The 18,035-nt window shown below is 35.7% G+C and overlaps 1 protein-coding gene across 5 annotated transcripts in view; it reads right to left on the reverse strand.

Annotated features, from left to right (window-relative positions):
- Positions 1-2,009: 2,009 nt before the first annotated feature.
- Positions 2,010-18,035, reverse strand: part of LOC121372686 (FK506-binding protein 5-like) — a 55,955-nt gene continuing 39,929 nt past the window's right edge. For all 5 annotated transcript variants that reach the window (XM_041499139.1, XM_041499142.1, XM_041499141.1 and 2 more), the window contains 6 exons: positions 15,332-15,577; positions 11,113-11,355; positions 10,238-10,417; positions 9,195-9,339; positions 5,440-5,489; positions 2,010-4,063 (listed from right to left, as the gene is read on the reverse strand). In XM_041499139.1, the coding sequence (XP_041355073.1) occupies positions 4,007-4,063; positions 5,440-5,489; positions 9,195-9,339; positions 10,238-10,417; positions 11,113-11,355; positions 15,332-15,577 (921 nt within the window). In that variant the 3' untranslated portion in view covers positions 2,010-4,006. The remainder of the gene's footprint in view (positions 4,064-5,439; positions 5,490-9,194; positions 9,340-10,237; positions 10,418-11,112; positions 11,356-15,331; positions 15,578-18,035) is intronic.

The following is an 18,035-nucleotide window of genomic DNA, read 5'->3' on the forward strand; positions in this document are numbered from 1 at the left end:
CCCCTGTATTTTAAAAAGACGCAAATGGATGATGTATGACTGCCTTTTATATATACATGTATGTAAAAGCCATTGAACATATAATATAAATATAAAATAGACAAATCATTAATATATATATATACATGTATATATAAAACATGAAATAAAGCTTTACAGATAGAACTATTCGGTCTACATTATAAACGAAACGTTTTATAAACAGATTCCTTTACATGAATTTTATATTACATGATTATACACGTCGTAATTAAATGTGTGTAGTATCGTCGGACCACAAAAATGGTTTGATGGCAACAAAATGGTCCGGCAGATGTGACCATTGTCGCCAGCGACAAAATGGGTCGTTACAGCCTTCGATTTTAGTGGGATTTATTTAATTTTTATTTGAATTTTACCCCTAATTAATTTCATCCACATTTCATTTCTATATTTTGAGAGGCGATCTTTCATACTACTTTAGCAACACATCCTATAACTTCTCTGATGACTGTCCATATCAGTATCCAAATTTAAATAAATATATTTTACGATATGCATATAGATAGAACTTTAATGGATATTCCTTTTTCAATCCATTATATCTATAGTCTGAAAGGGCATTTGCATACAGCAAATGAAATGCAATAATGGTATATGTTCTTGCTGTTGTCTCATTGTCCGTTAGTTCTTACCAGTAGCTATTCCATGTGGAGTCATGCTAGCACCCACTTAACTCCTCTTCAGTAAGCTACCTGTCAGGTCTGTAAACGAAAATCTCCCCTTTTTGTGGAATGTGCGTGTTTAGCAGCTCAGCTATCATGCAATTTTCTGTAGGTGTGGGGGAACAAATATATGAACCAACTGCTGCACTAATAAAGTATCACTGGTCACACAGTGAAAGTGAGGGTGAAAGTGAAGACTTTTAATGAAGCATTCTTACATATATCAGTTTAAATTGTTGGGCCACTGATCATTGGTTGGTGTATTTTTATTAGGTGGCAGTCCTCATGGCTGATTAAATATAGTGAATCACTGACAAAGTATACTTCCATTATCACAACACACAAGACAATTTTTTTTTTTTTAAATGATTCCCCATACTTAACTGGACATCAGTCATTTGCCCAGGCTTAGATAGTTTTCAATGAAAATACTACACAAGATGACCTAGTGTATGTAAGAGAAGTCACTCTAGCATGTCTATACAATGGTACAGCAGGAATCGAAACCTCGAAACAGTACAATGTAACTGTATGATTTGATGTGAGAGCATACACAGTTCCTGTCGCAAAGCTGGTCTCAGTTGTTTCACTGGGTGTGGAGAGTTTCGAGGCAGCCAAGCCAATTTGTCAGCTGCAATTGCAGAGAACAATGAGACACAACATCTCCAGCAAATTCTGCTCATTTTATAGTTTTGATTGCCAAAAACGTTCAAGAATCGTTCAGTTCTTATTAATATAATAAACTTAACTGACTTTCATAATTCTCTTTTTCTGTATTTAGTGTAGTATATCAATGTATTCCCAAACTAAATACACATATTTTGCATTTCATAGTCAGACTTTCCATAGAAACAGTATTGTTTCAAAATTAGGTTACTTTCGTTGCCACTTAAAACATAAGTACATGGGGAGAAAAAAGCAAATTAGCTCAGTGTGTTTTTAATAGTCTTTGATAATCTTATTAACAATAGTTCAACATTTAGAACCAATACAAAGTAAACATTTGATGTCTAGAAAGTCAAATGAAATATTATGGAGGCATTCATGAATTTGTACCAAAAAAGTAAACATCGCCTGCATAGGTTCTCCTTGGCTTTTAGTATATTATTCTGAAGACCATTCTAATAAGAAAACTGAAGAAAACCTTTTGTTGCAATATGCGGTGGGTCCATCAATATTTTGACTGGACTATAAAGCTACTTTAGATGCAAAGTGCATTTTGCTGTAGGTTATAACTCAAAAGCTGATTTCTTTTTTTTAATTTTATTGCTTTACAATGCTTTGAGAGAGAGAGAGAGAGAGAGAGAGAGAGAGAGAGAGAGAGAGAGAGAGAGAGAGAGAGAGAGAGAGAGAGAGAGAGAGAGAGATGCAACAAGAAATAGGGATGAGACAGAGAGATAAACCAAAGGAAGACAAAGAGCACAAGAAATGCACACTGACGTATACAGTTCAGTTTAACAAGACACAGTACAAATGGTTATTAGCAAAGTAAAGGCCTTGCATACTTAAAGGGAAGACTGAAGACTACGGGGGAAATGTACTAGGAATAGAAAGATAGAAAGAAGGAAGCATAAAAAAGCCTCCCAAAAGCCTTCTTAAAAGATAGATAAGATTGATGAAATTTTAAAAAGAAAAGAAATTGGTTTTGTTCACTTGCTTTTAAGGTAACATAATAAAATGTTACACAAACCCTACTCTGTGAAAATTTTTATACAGATGTCTCAAAATTATATGACCTGTATGTGAGGTAAATATACAATAGAATTATTGGGGAAGTGTCACTTTGTATTGTTCTCTTTTAAATCAGTGTCCTTTGTTTTGTTAAAAATATTTACAAAGGACCTGTAATACATACACAACAAAATAAACATAATTTAAAATAATTTCTAAGAAGTAAGGTTTTTTTTAATTTCTTTCAAAAATTAACAATGCAAGCATTTTTCCCATAGACATATTCAGTTATGTACATTTAAAAAAAATTAAAACTATATACATTATATACATATATACATATTATTTAAACAGCTTCCTAATCATAACTATTATAGTTTGCACAGTGGTACATGTTATAAATAGCTTCTGTATAATTACAATCATTCATACTTGACTTTGCAGTAATGTCATCCATAAAAACATTTACCCACCTATTCACACTCCCACCCCCAAACCAAACTCGTTATATAAAAAATACTTGTAACAACAAACTTGATATTTTGCGTTTGAATTCAATATTTCAATTTTGTCCATGCATCAGTCTGTCTTGCTGCTTTCCATCAATAGCAAATTATATCATGAATACCAGTTGGCCTACTTTTGCCACTGTCATTATGGAACTTTAAATGTAAAAAACCCAAAACCGACTGACTGGATAACTGTCTGATTGACTGACTGGATAACTGTCTGATTGACTGACTGACCAACTGACTGACCAACTGTCTGGCCAACTGAGTGACTAACTGTCTGACCAACTGACTGGCCAACTGTCTGACTAACTGTCTGGCCAACTGACTGGCCAACTTACTGGCTAACTGTCTGACCAACTGACTGACCAACTGCCTGGCCAACTGTCTGACCAACTGGCTGGCCAACTGTCTGACCAACTGATTGGCCAACTGTCTGACCAACTGACTGGCAACTGACTGGCCAACTGTCTGACCAACTGACTGGCCGACTGACTGGCCAACTGACTGACTGGCCAACTGACTGGCCAACTGACTGACTGACTGGCCAACTGACTGGCCAACTGACCAACTCACTGGCCAACTATCTGACCAACTTACTGGCCAACTGACTAACTGACTGTGTGACCAACTGACTGACTGTCTGATTAACTGACTGACAGGCTGTCTGACTACCATCCATGTATATTATGTATGATTATAAATGCAAAAAATTATATAGTTTCTTCTGCAATTCCACTGGTGCACTGTTAAGCAGAGAATAAGCTATTAATAGCTTATTCATGTCATGATAACTGCATGCATTAACCACTGTTACGCAGTTATTAATGGTTTCTAAACAATAACAGTTAAATACAATTTGCCCTGTTCTTAACTGATGTACAATCTATTAAATATAGAATATCTGGTTAATACATTTTGATATGGTTATTTGGCGAGGTTTAGATAATAGTGTAACAGGTGAGCTTCAGCAAAAATAAACACAGCTGGAGGAAGATCTACGTCGCTGGCTGCTAATGACTGTTAATGACGTCAGACACTTCCAATGCAAACATTCTTTGCTAGAAGCTACTTGTTTTTTGTTTTTCAATGTTTTTCAAAATTACTCGTTCCAAATGACAATTATCTACTATTAGACTTAGGATGTGTTATTGTTATATGTACTTGTTTTTTCGGTGCCTGAAAAAAAAGAAGAAAAAAAAAGAAGAATTATTATAGGTAATTTCTTAAGAAGCTTACAAATTTGGTCAGACCAAGTGACTGGCTAACTGTCTGGCCGACTGGCTAGTCCACCATCACTGAAGAAAATATTAGAGTGTTTTAGTATTTGTCAAGCCTTACCTTGGAAAGCTAATAATAAAGTGTATCAAAGTTGGGTTCAAGCATGCTGTCCTGGGCAAGTAACTTGCTGTGTGTAACTGGTTAGTGGAAAAAATGAAACCCGCTCAAGTGACCTGAACTATTCCTACTGATTAATAGCAAGGGACTGTTCGAGTCCAGTTATTCACAAACAGGACATTACATACCACATATTTTGCTATATCAGTTATGGAGCACATCATAACTCTCATTGTCCCATAGAAGGAAGAAATTATTTATTTAATGAAGCACTTAACAAATTTGTATTTACGGTTATATGGCATTAGACATACATGAATGGTTAAGGACCACAAGATAACGAGAGAGGAAACCCATTGCTGTTACTCTATGGGCTACTCTTTTCAAACAGCAGTAAGGAATCTTTCATATGCATGATCCTACACAGTACAGTACATACCACAGCCTTTGTTACACCAGTTAGCTGGAACATGAAATAGCCCAATGGGCCCACCCGACAGGAATCGAACCTAGATTGATTGCACATCAGACAAGCAATTTACCACTGAACTACGTTTCACCCCCTTCCCCCAGTGTTCCAAGGAGACTACATGCTATGTTATTAGACAAGATGTTATTAAATCCATGTGACCAGACTTGAATAATAAATATTTTACCCAGTTCTTTACAATATAACACTAAGCAGGTAGCTGTTTAACAGAGGCAGTTATTTATGCATTGTGTATAAACATTACTTTATATGGAATCAATATTATGTTATTGTAATAGTATGCCATGTTACAAACCCATGCAACACATGAAATATAACATAGGTGTCATAAGATGCCAGTAACTTGGTGGAGGCCAGTTATTATATGTGAGGTCATATACAAAAACAATTTGAATGTTTAGTATCAACTCTAGTCATATTGAAACAGTGTTATGAGCTACATTCTTCTGAAATGATGATTGCCTTTCAAACTGGCAGGGGGGGGGGGGGGGGGGGGGGGGGGGCAAAACATACTCTGGTCCCTCCAACTTCAGAGTTGTGGAGTGAAAACCTCCATCCCCAACTCTAAAGAAAATCCAGTTAAAGTGTGATTTAAAATAGAACTGACCCCTCCAGTTCCGATTTCTATGTTCATGTCCTTCTGCATACCATTGCACGTACATGTACAAGTTGGGAATCACCACCTCTCTAGCACTGCACTTTCAAAAATAATCTACTGTATAGTTACCTTTTTCACGTGGATGTCATGCAACAATTTTAGTTTTCCATCTTGATATCCTGCAAAATAAAATAAATATATGAGCTTATTCCACACTGGATACAAACAAAAAGACGTACTCTAAATTTTAAATGTTACTGTGTTCTCACTGGGTGAAAATTACAACAAAAAACAACACAAAATTATAAAAACATTTGAAAGTTTAGTTACTATATATTGTTTTATATTAGCCGACCCTGTGGATAGGCTGACCCCTTATTTTGCCCCTCAGTATTTGGTACAAAAATGTTAGTATAAGCTGAACCGGACTGTCATAATAATGGCAGTCTCTCATTCATGGGAATTCATTTCAGTGAATCGATCAAAGTACAAATATTACATTTTAATAAAGATTTCAAGATATCTGAAAAAGAATAAATATTTTTTAAAGTGACCCCCTAATGTATGACAACGTTTTTGTGTTGTTGTTTTATAAACTTTATCAAATGAATCGATCGCAATGATACCACTCAGGCGCGTAGCATGATCTGGACCTTGGGGTGGGGTGGGGTGGGGGGGTAGAGGGGGTGTGGGGGGGAGGGGTGTTTTCGAATATAAACTAAGTGGATCTTTTTCTATTTTGTTTTTGCACCACCAGAAACTCCATATGTATAAACCTGTATGTTTTAGTTCTGAAAGCGGGCCATTTGCTTCAGTGGAGGGTTTGCCCCTGCCACTAGATGATAAATGTAGTTTCGTTTTTATAAAAGCAGTGTAAATATTATTTAGCACTCAAGATAGATAATTTTAATACGCAGTATACCAAATTAAAAGTTTGTAATCTTTTTATGAAAATTGCAGAATAAACAAATGACAGAAAGTAATAATCATCAGTTATGACCAATTAAATCTGACACTGAGGACTAAACATCAGATGCCAGTCAGTGAACACAAAAGACTGAATGACCGTCGATTTTGAAAACACAATACAGGCCAATTTCCATATTTTGGATTTAGCAGTGAAGGTATATTGATGTTAGTGTAACTCAGCAATACGACAATAAAGTTTCCTTCAAAATCAAAGACATACAGACTCCCATTTTTTTAGGAGGTTTTCCCCAAATTAAACAAAAATGCCTAAATCTGGATAAATTTATTCATATTAGAATTATCACCAAACAGCAAAATAAGGTTACATATGGATCACTATGCACTTTTACATAGGTTGCAACTAATATTGTAGGTAAACTAATGGAACTGAAGGATAAAAGGGTTTCAGGACACTTATTTTGCCAAAATATCTCCATCATTTTTGTCCGAATTCGAGAATCACTATGTTATCTATGTCCATTGAGCTGGATGTTAAAGCTGTACTTTGTGTGATATACACTATGTCATATTGCAGCAAAAACATATTTCTCTCAAAACGATATAAATGGATAGATAGCGTTTTGGAAATGAACTCTTCATATACACAATCCCTTGCTGCTTTCTCAAAATAACCACGTTAAGATACCAAGTGGCCATACATGTAGGTTAAAATGGGTTGAGGTGTCGGGAAACAAATATTCCTTTCTTTCTAACTGCACATTTATAAGCATAAAAATCAAGTTCAAATAAATGAATTGATGAGGTCAGTTACGTGGTTGGTCAACACAGATATTAATCAATGTGCTCTAGTGGTGTTGTTAAACCAAACAAACTTCTAATAGAGACATCTCACCAGCACTGTTTTACACCACCGAGCATACAAACATTAGCCTATGTTTCAATTAAACCAGAAAGACAATGTTTAACTTTCTACCTTAGAAGAAGAGAGTAGTCCAAGTGACATCATTCTACCAAAACAAAAAAGACAGTTTGAAACCTTAACTTGGAAATATTACCACGCTTTACTTCTGGGGGTTCACAAAGGGAAGCAACTCTCATTAAACCTCAATAGGCAGGTGCAACACATTATATGATATGGCATTCAGTTCAAGAGGCAGAAACAGTCCACTACATTAACGTTTTTGTCTAGGAGCCAGATGGTGCCTACTTTTCTTTTTTAGGCATCAAATAACACATTTAGGAGCTATGTTTATATGTATAAAACGAATGTAGCTGTCTGTTGCTTAAAATTTTGTGGAATAGTGAAAGAGGCATGTGTCGCAATGTTGTGTAATAATGTTCATCCCAGTAAGCCAGCAATAAATATATATTATTTTCCAATACAAAATAAACCACCATTGTCAAAATGGCTACAAAACAAATCAAAATAACTGTCCAATGATGCATCATGTTTTGTCCAGCTGCTGTGTATTTCAGAAACCTACATACCGAATTGATAAACTGACTGGTTACTTAGTTAATCAGTCTATTCTTTTAGCTGTCTCTGCCTATGATTCCTGTTTGGCAGGTGTATATTTGGTAGAATACCAGACTAAGCAATTACCGCTGTCTAGACACAAAGAATATGTAGAGCCTACCGGTATCACAGGGTATTGTGATGCATTTTTTTACCAATATGATGCATCATGACTTGTCCTAATAGCAGTCTTTGTTTAATGGTATGGAGAAAATGTATGCACTTATGTTATTAGGACCCGTGTCACTATATTGCTAAAGAAAATTAAAACTTCTCCAACAAATAACCAGTCAGCCCTAAAATGGTCATTGTCATTTTCAACCAATAGGGTTTATTATACTGTAAATAATTCTGTAATACTGTTAAGTAGACTGTCCCATCTAAAATCACAGAACTGACCAATAATACGATGTTCCAAAGAAAAGGAAATTATCACTTGGTTATCGTGAGTGATAGTTTTTGCTCGAATATATCACTAGGCCTTCTAGTATGCGTGTTTTTCTTGAGATTTTTGCAGAATGAAATATACTGTAACCTCATTTCATTCTGTTGATGCACAATGAAATATGTTTACTTAAATAGTTTACTATATTATCTGAGCATTTATGTTGTTTTACAAGTCAGACTGATCAAAGCATAAATTATTGTATTTGTTTACTCTGTAAATGTCACTTGCCATCTGAATTAGAGTACTGGAGACAACGAAAAGGAAACAAAATGGCTGCCCCCAGTTAACAGGAATAAGCATGGGTTTTTTAATTAATTCTAAAATTAGGCATTTTTCATTTCTTAAACTGTCAGTATGTGTTGGTCCAGGTATGCATCTTTGCAACACATAAGGCTTCTGTTTAACCTGATTGTTCCTTTAACACTTTGTGACAGCCTTCATGAGCTCTCGATTGTAACCTAATAATCCTGATGAAACAATTTGACTAAACTGCCATGCTGAAAAGCAGCAGTCGTCCAATGTGTGAAACACAACAGTATTTCATTGATTCCAGCTGATATTACCTTTTAAAGCTTCTCAGTCGGTGTCAGGGCTCAAACTTAAGAATCTGTCTCCCACAGAAATTTTTTTAAAGAATTACAATAGGTGAAATGGCCCACCGATGGCAATTTTAAGTCTGCATATGGCAATTTTTTTTTTTACAGTGACATTTGCAGAAAATAAATATGACTAAAAAGTTATTTTGCTGTATGTAGACATATTTTAAATGTGAAAATGTTAAATATTGGCAGATTATGTATACTAGGTCATTGTTGAGGAGTTTTACTAATGGCACAAAAGTGCCATCGGTAATGCTCTCTACCTACGGCAATATATATCTCAGCAACGGCAATTGTCATCGTTAAGTTCAAGCCTTGCAGTATTATGTACAAATAAAAGTTTGAAAATGATTTTTGTTTTCATTTGCAAAGAAAAAGAAAAACTGATTACCTTCTTTGTAAGCTCCACGTAGTTTGGATGCTTGTGAATTGATCTCAATTTGTTTTTGAAGTTTCCACAGGTCTTCTCTCAGCTGGTCCACCTGATTCAGAAGTTTCGTCTGGAAGGTTTTCATCGTCTGAAGAAGTGGCAAGTTCTGTAACATATAAACATCAAGCTGTTAAGTTGTTTAAGAAGTGGCAAGTTCTATAACAAATATCAATCTTTATCATAGCTGTTATGTTGTTTTTCAGTTCAACGTCCTTCATTGTTAAAATGCACTTTTGTTTGCTTTGTTACACCTTGAGGCACTACTGCTAAAAAAACAAAAGACAAAGATGTCAGATATCAAGGCCCATGGCATGTACTGTATTGCCTTTGGAAAAGTCTCACTATACAGATGACTATAGTTCCTAATTGTGACACAAGTTATGGTTCACATATTCACTTCTAGGAATCTAATACAGCATTAACATTTGATTACCTGATCTTTCCTTTCTTAAATCTAATACACCATTAACATTTGATTACCTGATCTTTCCTTTCTTAAATCTAATACACCATTAACATTTGGTTACCTGATCTTTCCTTTCTTAAATCTAATACAGCATTAACGTTTGATTACCTGATCTTTCCTTTCTTAAATCTAATACACCATTAACGTTTGATTATCTGATCTTTCCTTTCTTAAATCTAATACAACATTAATGTTTGATTACCTGATCTTTCCTGAATCTTAAATCTAATACAACATTAATGTTTGATTATCTGATCTTTCCTTTCTTAAATCTAATACAACATTAATGTTTGATTACCTGATCTTTCCTGAATCTTAAATCTAATACAACATTAATGTTTGATTACCTGATCTTTCCTTTCTTAAATCTAATACAACATTAATGTTTGATTACCTGATCTTTCCTGAATCTTAAATCTAATACAATATTAATGTTTGATTACCTAATCTTTCCTGAATCTTAAATCTAATACAACATTAATGTTTGATTACCTGATCCTTTCTTGAATCTAATACGTCAGCTTTTATTGTTGATTACCTGATCTTTTTTTGCATTAGTTTTAGCTGCTAAAATCTCAGTGGATACACGGCGTATTTCATTCTCATCTCTTCCGAGTTGATGCATCACTTGAATTTGTTTGAGTTCGAGACTGTGAACAGCAGCCAGGACACTTCGGTACACAGTGGCCAGAGTCTGTATCTGAGTTATCATCTGATTCTGTGGGGTAACAATTACTGGAAACTTAGTCAACTGACTGATACTAATTTTGAAGTAAACAAAAAAAAGACAAAAAAGCACATTGATTTATTAATCATCGGCTATTGGATGTCAAACATTTGGTAATTTTGACATATAGTCTTAGAGAGGAAACCCTTTACATTTTTCTATTAGTAGCAAGGGATCTTTTATATGCACCATCCCACGGGCAGAACAGCACATATCACAGCCTTTAATATATCAGTTGTGGTGCATTGGCTGGAATGAGAAATAGCCCGATGGGCCCACCGGCGGGGATCAATCCCAAACCGACCATGCATCAAGTGAACGCTTTACCACTGGGCTATGTCCTTCCCCTTTTAAGTAAACAAGCATTCTAAGAGTACTGCTAAAGCAATACATCTTCCCTACGGGGCCCAAAATGTTTTCATATCTCCTAAGTTCAAGGGCCATAACTCTGTAAACAAATGGGTAAATCGCCATGAAAGTTAAACTTGACCTGTAACAGAACAATTTTATCTCAATATCTTCAGTGGTTGCAAACAAAGTCCAACATTTTTTTTCTTTCATATCTCCTAAATTAGAGGACCATAACTCTGTCAAAAATGGGTAAATCACCATGAAGTAAAATTTGACCTGTAACAGAACATGATAAACCTATACACAAAATTCCAGCTCAATATTAATGAACACACCTGGTCAGTCTTCATCTGGTGATATTCCAGTGCCAGGTTCTTGTTCGCCTCTACCAGTGCGAAGATGCTCGTCTTGCTGTCATGAGTAGAAATCTGCACATTCATTAGATCTCTGATGAGTCGTGTATTGTCTGCTCTCGCATGTGCCAGACTTTCTTTTAACTCGGCATTCGATTTCTCCAGTATGTCAATATCAGACCGCATTTGTCTGATCTCTTTGGTTTTTTTAATGTTTTCTGCAGACTAGAAAGAAATAACAATGACAGAACAAAATAGTCATGCACACAAATCAAAATCACAAAAAACTAAAATTACAATTAGTAAATATGTAACAAAATAGTAAAATGTATGTAACAGTACAACCAGCATTATGCTTGTGTAAAGACCCGACCCTATTTGTATATTTAGGTCTCCTAATGACTAGCGTTTGGGAGACCTATTGTAATCGTTAGAATTATTTTTATTATTCCAGCAAATACTTCTCATATGCCTCAAAAACTACTTCCCCAAAAGTTATGAAATGTATGTTCACTAGATTTTTAATATATTAAAATATATGTCTCTTACGAACTTGCCTAATGCGACCTATTTTTGCACCTAGTGTTCTTTAATACAATTATAAAACAAACAAAGAAAGAAAGACAGAAATGTTTTATTTAATGACGCACTCAACACATTTTATTTATGGTTATATGGCATCAGACATATGGTTAAGGACCACACAGATTTGAGAGGAAACCCGCTGTCGCCACTACATGGGCTACTCTTTCCAATTAGCAGCAAGGGATCTTTTATTTGCACTTCCCACAGGCAGGATAGCACAAACCATGGCCTTTGTTGAACCAGTTATGGATCACTGGTCGGTGCAAGTGGTTTACACCTACCCATTGAGCCTTGCAGAGCACTCACTCCGGGTTTGGATCGGTATCTGGATTAAAAATCCCATGCCTCGACTGGGATCCGAACCCAGTACCTACCAACCTGTAGACCGATGGCCTAACCACGACGCCACCGAGGCCGGTTTATAAAACAAAAGCCAAAAGTAATGAAATTTGGGCACAAAATTGACAAATGGGCGATCTACAGAAGTTAATAATTTGGATATTGTTCAAGCTTGCGTATAGCAACCACCGTGAAATATGCACACTATTTCACAATTTCCCCCGCTATTTTCAGTTTTTTAATTCAGCGATTTCTTCTAAACACCTGTAATGACATTACTGACAGTTTTAACATCAGGTAGATAACCATATTGGCCCTTTCATTATATCCTGCGATTTTAGCCTAGCTGAAGTAAATGGTAGTCATTTTGGATTTCGCCATTTTCCACTTAAGGTTTTTCTCAAAATCTAAATCTCTTACACGGTGAATTTTTCAAGGCAACATGACCAGCTGGTCCTGCCCAATAAAAAAGTCAGTGGGGTTATCTGACAAACAATATGGCTGCAATGGATAGGTTAATAACATCATAAATTTCAATGTTGCTCAGTTTTGCTTATTTTTTCTTCCTATTAATAATATATGATTCGAATTGCCAAATGAACTTAAATTCCAAATTTCAGAATTCTAAGTTATTTTGCTAAAAGGAAAACATATTTAGGTAAATAGCAAAAAAATATTTTGTTAATTTCCCCATTTTTGAAGCCCTTTAATTCTACTTCTGTTCAGAATATAATATTGATCTTTCTATTAATATGTTGCCAAATAGACTGGGAATAAAATACAGATATTTCGTATGTTGTACCAGAGTTGAGAAATAAGCATTTCTTGTTGTCTTCCAAGACAATACATATAACTTATTTTTTATTTTTTATTTTTTTGGTCAAACATTTTATTTATAATTTTGTCCCATATTTGAAGTTATATAATTCTGTTTCTGTTGAGGATATGACATTTTTCTATTAATATGTTGCCCAATATACAGGGAATAATGTATGTTCAGGCCTCATGTGAGGTCAAAATCATAGAGCAAAGTCACTTATCTCTGACACTTTTGAGACAGCGAAGTTTTTAACAGGAGGGAGACTTGACCCCCCCCCCCCAAAAAAAAATTATGCAAAAAGAGTTATATTAACTCAATACAGTCAAAACTGTATTAAATGGCGACACATGTGGGTAGACAAAAAGCGACCGCTTAAGACAAGTCGCTGATGCATAAAGATGCAACTTTGACAGTCTGTAAACAAATTTCTTTTCTTTTTTACCATCAGTACGGCTAATAGATGGAAGTGCTCTAGAGTTTTCTAAAAATCACATTTCCACATGTCACCTTCTTCAGAAATAATAAAATGTAACTGAAAAACACTAATTTAACTGTTTGGAATTCATTATCTCGCAAGTTTGTTGTCTCTTTTTATTTAATTACTACTCCATGCGGAGTATTGTCCTAATGGATTAATCCACCAACGGCAAGCTCAGATTACCCAGAACCAATTAAATGCATTCCACGGTCACAATTTCTAAACTGATACACAGTGAAGATTGTTTATTTGCTGCAGCTTGTCGCTGTATGATTTCACATTTTTAATTTACAGTGACCGCTTAATATGGGCATTTTAGCGACTTGGGATCCTGATTAAGTGGCCGCTAGGTGCGTTAGAGAAGTGTCTGCTTAATTATTACAAGTGCATTTACATTACAACATCTTTTGGTAGGGAAAAAGTGGCCACTTACTGCAGGAGACAGCTGATTACAGGTGGCCATTAGGACAGGTCTGCCTGTGTTATTTTATAATTTTGCCTCTTTGTCCGTTTGTTTAATTTATTCATTATGAAAAAGTCTGTGTGAAACTACCAGTAATTAATTTTCCCCCTTTTTTTTACATCAAATATTTTTTTCAATATATTTTCAGGTGAAGCATGACCCAACCTCTGTATAAAACATTTGTTCGCCATAGTCTAGACCCCCGCCCTTGTACAATTTCCAGTCAGTAGCACATGTAGGCCACATGTAGTGCCCGACACGGGTGTTGTATAAGCCTGTCGCATGATTTTGTGGCGCCAGAGTCGCTTCAAACTCACAGACACATAACACTTAATTATTATCTATGAACAGATGTTTCTCAAGTTCTTCACCATTCATCAGTGATTGTGTACAAAAAGCGATACCACCTTGTAGCAACTGGCACGGCGAAGTCAAGCTGGTCAAAGCGAAGTTTGGGCTCACTTCGCCCGCTCGCGTGAGCCCTGTATGTTGTAACAACATTATCATAATAATTTCTTGTTGCCTTCCAAGACCATACATATAACTTATGTTGTTTGTTTGTTGTATTTTGTTTAGTTTTTACAATTGCCAGTGTAAAATTCCATTCACAGTAAATGACATTGATTTTTCGGGGTGGGGGGTGGTGGGGGGGGGGGGGGGGGGGGGGGGGGGTGAGAGTGAGAGAGGGTCACAAATTATTTTATTTATAATTTTGTCCCATATTTAAAGCTATATAATTCTATTTCTGTTCAGGATATGACATTGATTTTTCCATTAACAAGTTTTCCAGGTTCCAGGGAAATCATATTTTAACAAATATTTACTGTAAAGATTTAGTGGGATGGTGAATTAAGAAAACTACACTTCAAAACTGATTAGTCATTCCTCATTTTTAGCAACAGTGCAAATATAGCAGATAATTAAGTTGAGGTTTTAGGGGGATGCTGAATTCGAAATTGCATATTTGAATGTTAGATAACAGCTAAGAGACTGTTTTATTGCTGCTAGCAGCTTTAATTAAGTTTGTATTTATAAAGTATGTTACAAGTAGTTTTATTGTGTTTATCAAGAATAGAACATTCAGTGTATTAAATATTGTGTCATATGTGTAATCAGTGATTTGTAAATTATGTTAGGATTGCTTAAATTCAATTAAATATTGAATTTAAATTGTGAATATGCATTTTGAAATATAAGCTATTCTGCATTTATGCTCAAAAGGTCAGTGTGTTTACCCTAATAGTATATTGGTTTATTCTCAATGTGAACTGCATAATTAATTTTAAGATGAAAGTATAACTAAAATGTGTATACATATGTGATTTTAAGTATTCCCTTTTTGTTATTTCAGGGTCTGTCTTTGTCTATTTGTTTATTGCTATGCTTGGAGCCAGGGATCTTCACATCCCACCCGACGATTGATCCAAAATAAACCCCAAACCCTGCCAAATTGTTTGTGTTCTCTCTCATACAACACTCCGGTAACATATAGTGATTAACCAACTAATTATCTTACTTGTGGGTTTTGCAGCCGTGTAACATCATTTCTGACATTTTTGACGGCCTTACTGAGTGTCTGAATGGCGTCACTCAGAGCTTTCCTGTGTTCCTCCTCGGCCATCAGACGGCCAGCCCAGTCCCCCGTGCTCTCGTCAATGTGGGCCAGTCTCCGCTCATTGATAGCAATCTCACGATCCACAGCTTCAAGCGCCTCAGCTAGAACACGCTGGTTCTTCGTCATCTTTAACACAGTGGGGTTAATCTGGAAATATCACATTCATCTAGTACATGTATGTATGGCCTGTCTTTTGATCTTAGTCATCTTAACACAGTGGGGTTAATCTGGAAATATCAAATTCATCATCTAGTACATGTATGTATGACATGTCTTTTGATCTTAGTCATCTTCATCCAGTGGGATTATCTGGAAATATCAAATTCATCATCTAGTACATGTATGACCTGTCTTTTGATCTTAGTCATCTTAACACAGTGGGGTTAATCTGGAAATATCAAATTCATCATTTAGTACATGTAAGTATACGACCTGTCTTTAGATTGCATGTAGAAGTATGACCTGTCTTTAGATCGCATGTAGAAGTATGACCTGTCTTTTGATCGCATGTAGAAGTATGACCTGTCTTTAGATCACATGCAGAAGTATGACTTGTCTTTAGATCGCATGCAGAAGTATGACTTGTCTTTAGATCGCATGTAGAAGTATGACCTGTCTTTAGATCGCATGCAGAAGTATGACCTGTCTTTACATTGCATGTAGAAGTATTACCTGTCTTTAGATCACATGTAGAAGTATGACCTGTCTTTAGATCGCATGTAGAAGTATGACCTGTCTTTGATCACATATAGACTACAATTACATCAATAAAGAGCTACAACTCACAGGATTGTCACTAGACAATTTTGATTACTGGAGAAGAGCAAGCTGTCAAATAAAAGGCCACAAGATTTTTAGCGGGTCTGGAATCATGTTTCTCTTTAATTGCAGGTGTTCTTAGGTGTATTCTGGGTTATTCTCAATCAGCTTTCCTAGTATTTCAAGTATATTTTTGAAGACAAAAAATAACCAACTAATAAGATAAATGATATCCTAATGGACACGAATGTAGTATTCTCTATAACATTTTTGATTCCAATAAGACCACATATACTTACTGTGACGGTACATGCTCTTAATTTGTTTTCGCCTGTGGCGATTTTACTTGTGTTAGAGGGCCGTGTGCAGTTTCATTGCACTTAAGCCCAGAGGGGCAACTTGTTACGTAATACTTCTGCGCGATGGTCCTCGATCGGTACGCCTAATACACACCCAGCCAGGTGCGGAGGCCATGTGGCTAGTAGTTATGTAATATCTCCGGTAGTGCTGTTTATGGCCAGGAGATTGCTCGCGGTTGGCGACAGCCAGACTGACGATCAGAGAGAAATATACCGACTCTAGTAGAGGTAGAATATGAGATGATATGTGAGGTACCGCCTTGTACCCCCAGGCAAAATCCTGATTTATAATAAATAGCTAGTGTTTTAGAGATATCGAGGAGAAACATTTGGAAGGCGTCCAGGGGGAACGTTGTCCGTTTGGACTGGTAAAAATATCATTTCTGCTCTGTGTATAACCTTGATGTGATTGATGTGACTTTAAATATTTTGATACTGTATTAATACCAATATTCTTTAGACAGTGTCTTCGGTCATCTGACGAAGTAAATCGTAGACTTTTTGTTCTAACATTATATGAGTATTTGGTAATATAAAGCTTAGCCAGTCATCCTAGAGGACCTAGGTAAACTGTAGGTTATTGTCTTTATTGTGATAGGTACCAGTATTAATTCTGTGTTACAAGATTATTGAAAGAGTAGTTAAGGGTTAATTAAAAATTAACCCGTTAGGAATAGAGCTGTAATTCCTTTATTAATTAAGTTCCCCTGGAAGCGTTCCTAAATTATCACATGTTACTGAACGAGTAGTAAGGGTTAATTAAAAATTAACCAGTTAGGAATGGTGTTGTAATTCCTTTATTAATTAACTTCTCCTGGAAGCGTTTCTCAATTATCACACGTGTGGGTGTGGTGTAACGGTGAAGTGATTCGCATATTGTGTAACTAGACACCTAGAGATTAACTAATTAAGTGATCAGTTCTGGGTTGTTATTATTGTTGTTATTACTTAACTACTACGGCTGTACATTTGTCAGAATAGATTAATACAGATTCCAAAGTGTATTGTGTTTTTGTTGTGTTTTCTAGAGAACTAACGTGCTATAATAATATATACTTTATATAAGATCGTATCTCTGATCATACCTAGACGAGCCATACTAGGGTTTGACCACCTGTTACAGAGAGTTCTAATAGATATACAGTTAGGAGAGATATTTTGATAATCGTGTTTTATTCAGTTACGGGAATTATAGAATCCCCGTGACAGGAGTAGAAAATTGGGGCGCTCGTCCCGGATCTGAAACGGGACATGCATATTTAAAAAAGTATTGTTTGTAAATGGGGGCTTTATAAATTAATTTTTACAAACTTACTCGAAGTAGCACGTTGTTCACTAGAAAATTAATTAATAATAAGTGCGTCATATCTAAACATGGATAAGAATTTGCTGGATAGGCCTACGCTCAGTGTAGTGGAGATTAAGCGAGCACGTAAGGCCGAGTTAGTTGAAATCGCGGGTGAGCGAGAAATTGATTTAACATCAGC

Source organism: Gigantopelta aegis, chromosome 4 (assembly GCF_016097555.1).
Source record: "Gigantopelta aegis isolate Gae_Host chromosome 4, Gae_host_genome, whole genome shotgun sequence".
In the NCBI taxonomy this organism is placed as follows: domain Eukaryota; kingdom Metazoa; phylum Mollusca; class Gastropoda; order Neomphalida; family Peltospiridae; genus Gigantopelta; species Gigantopelta aegis.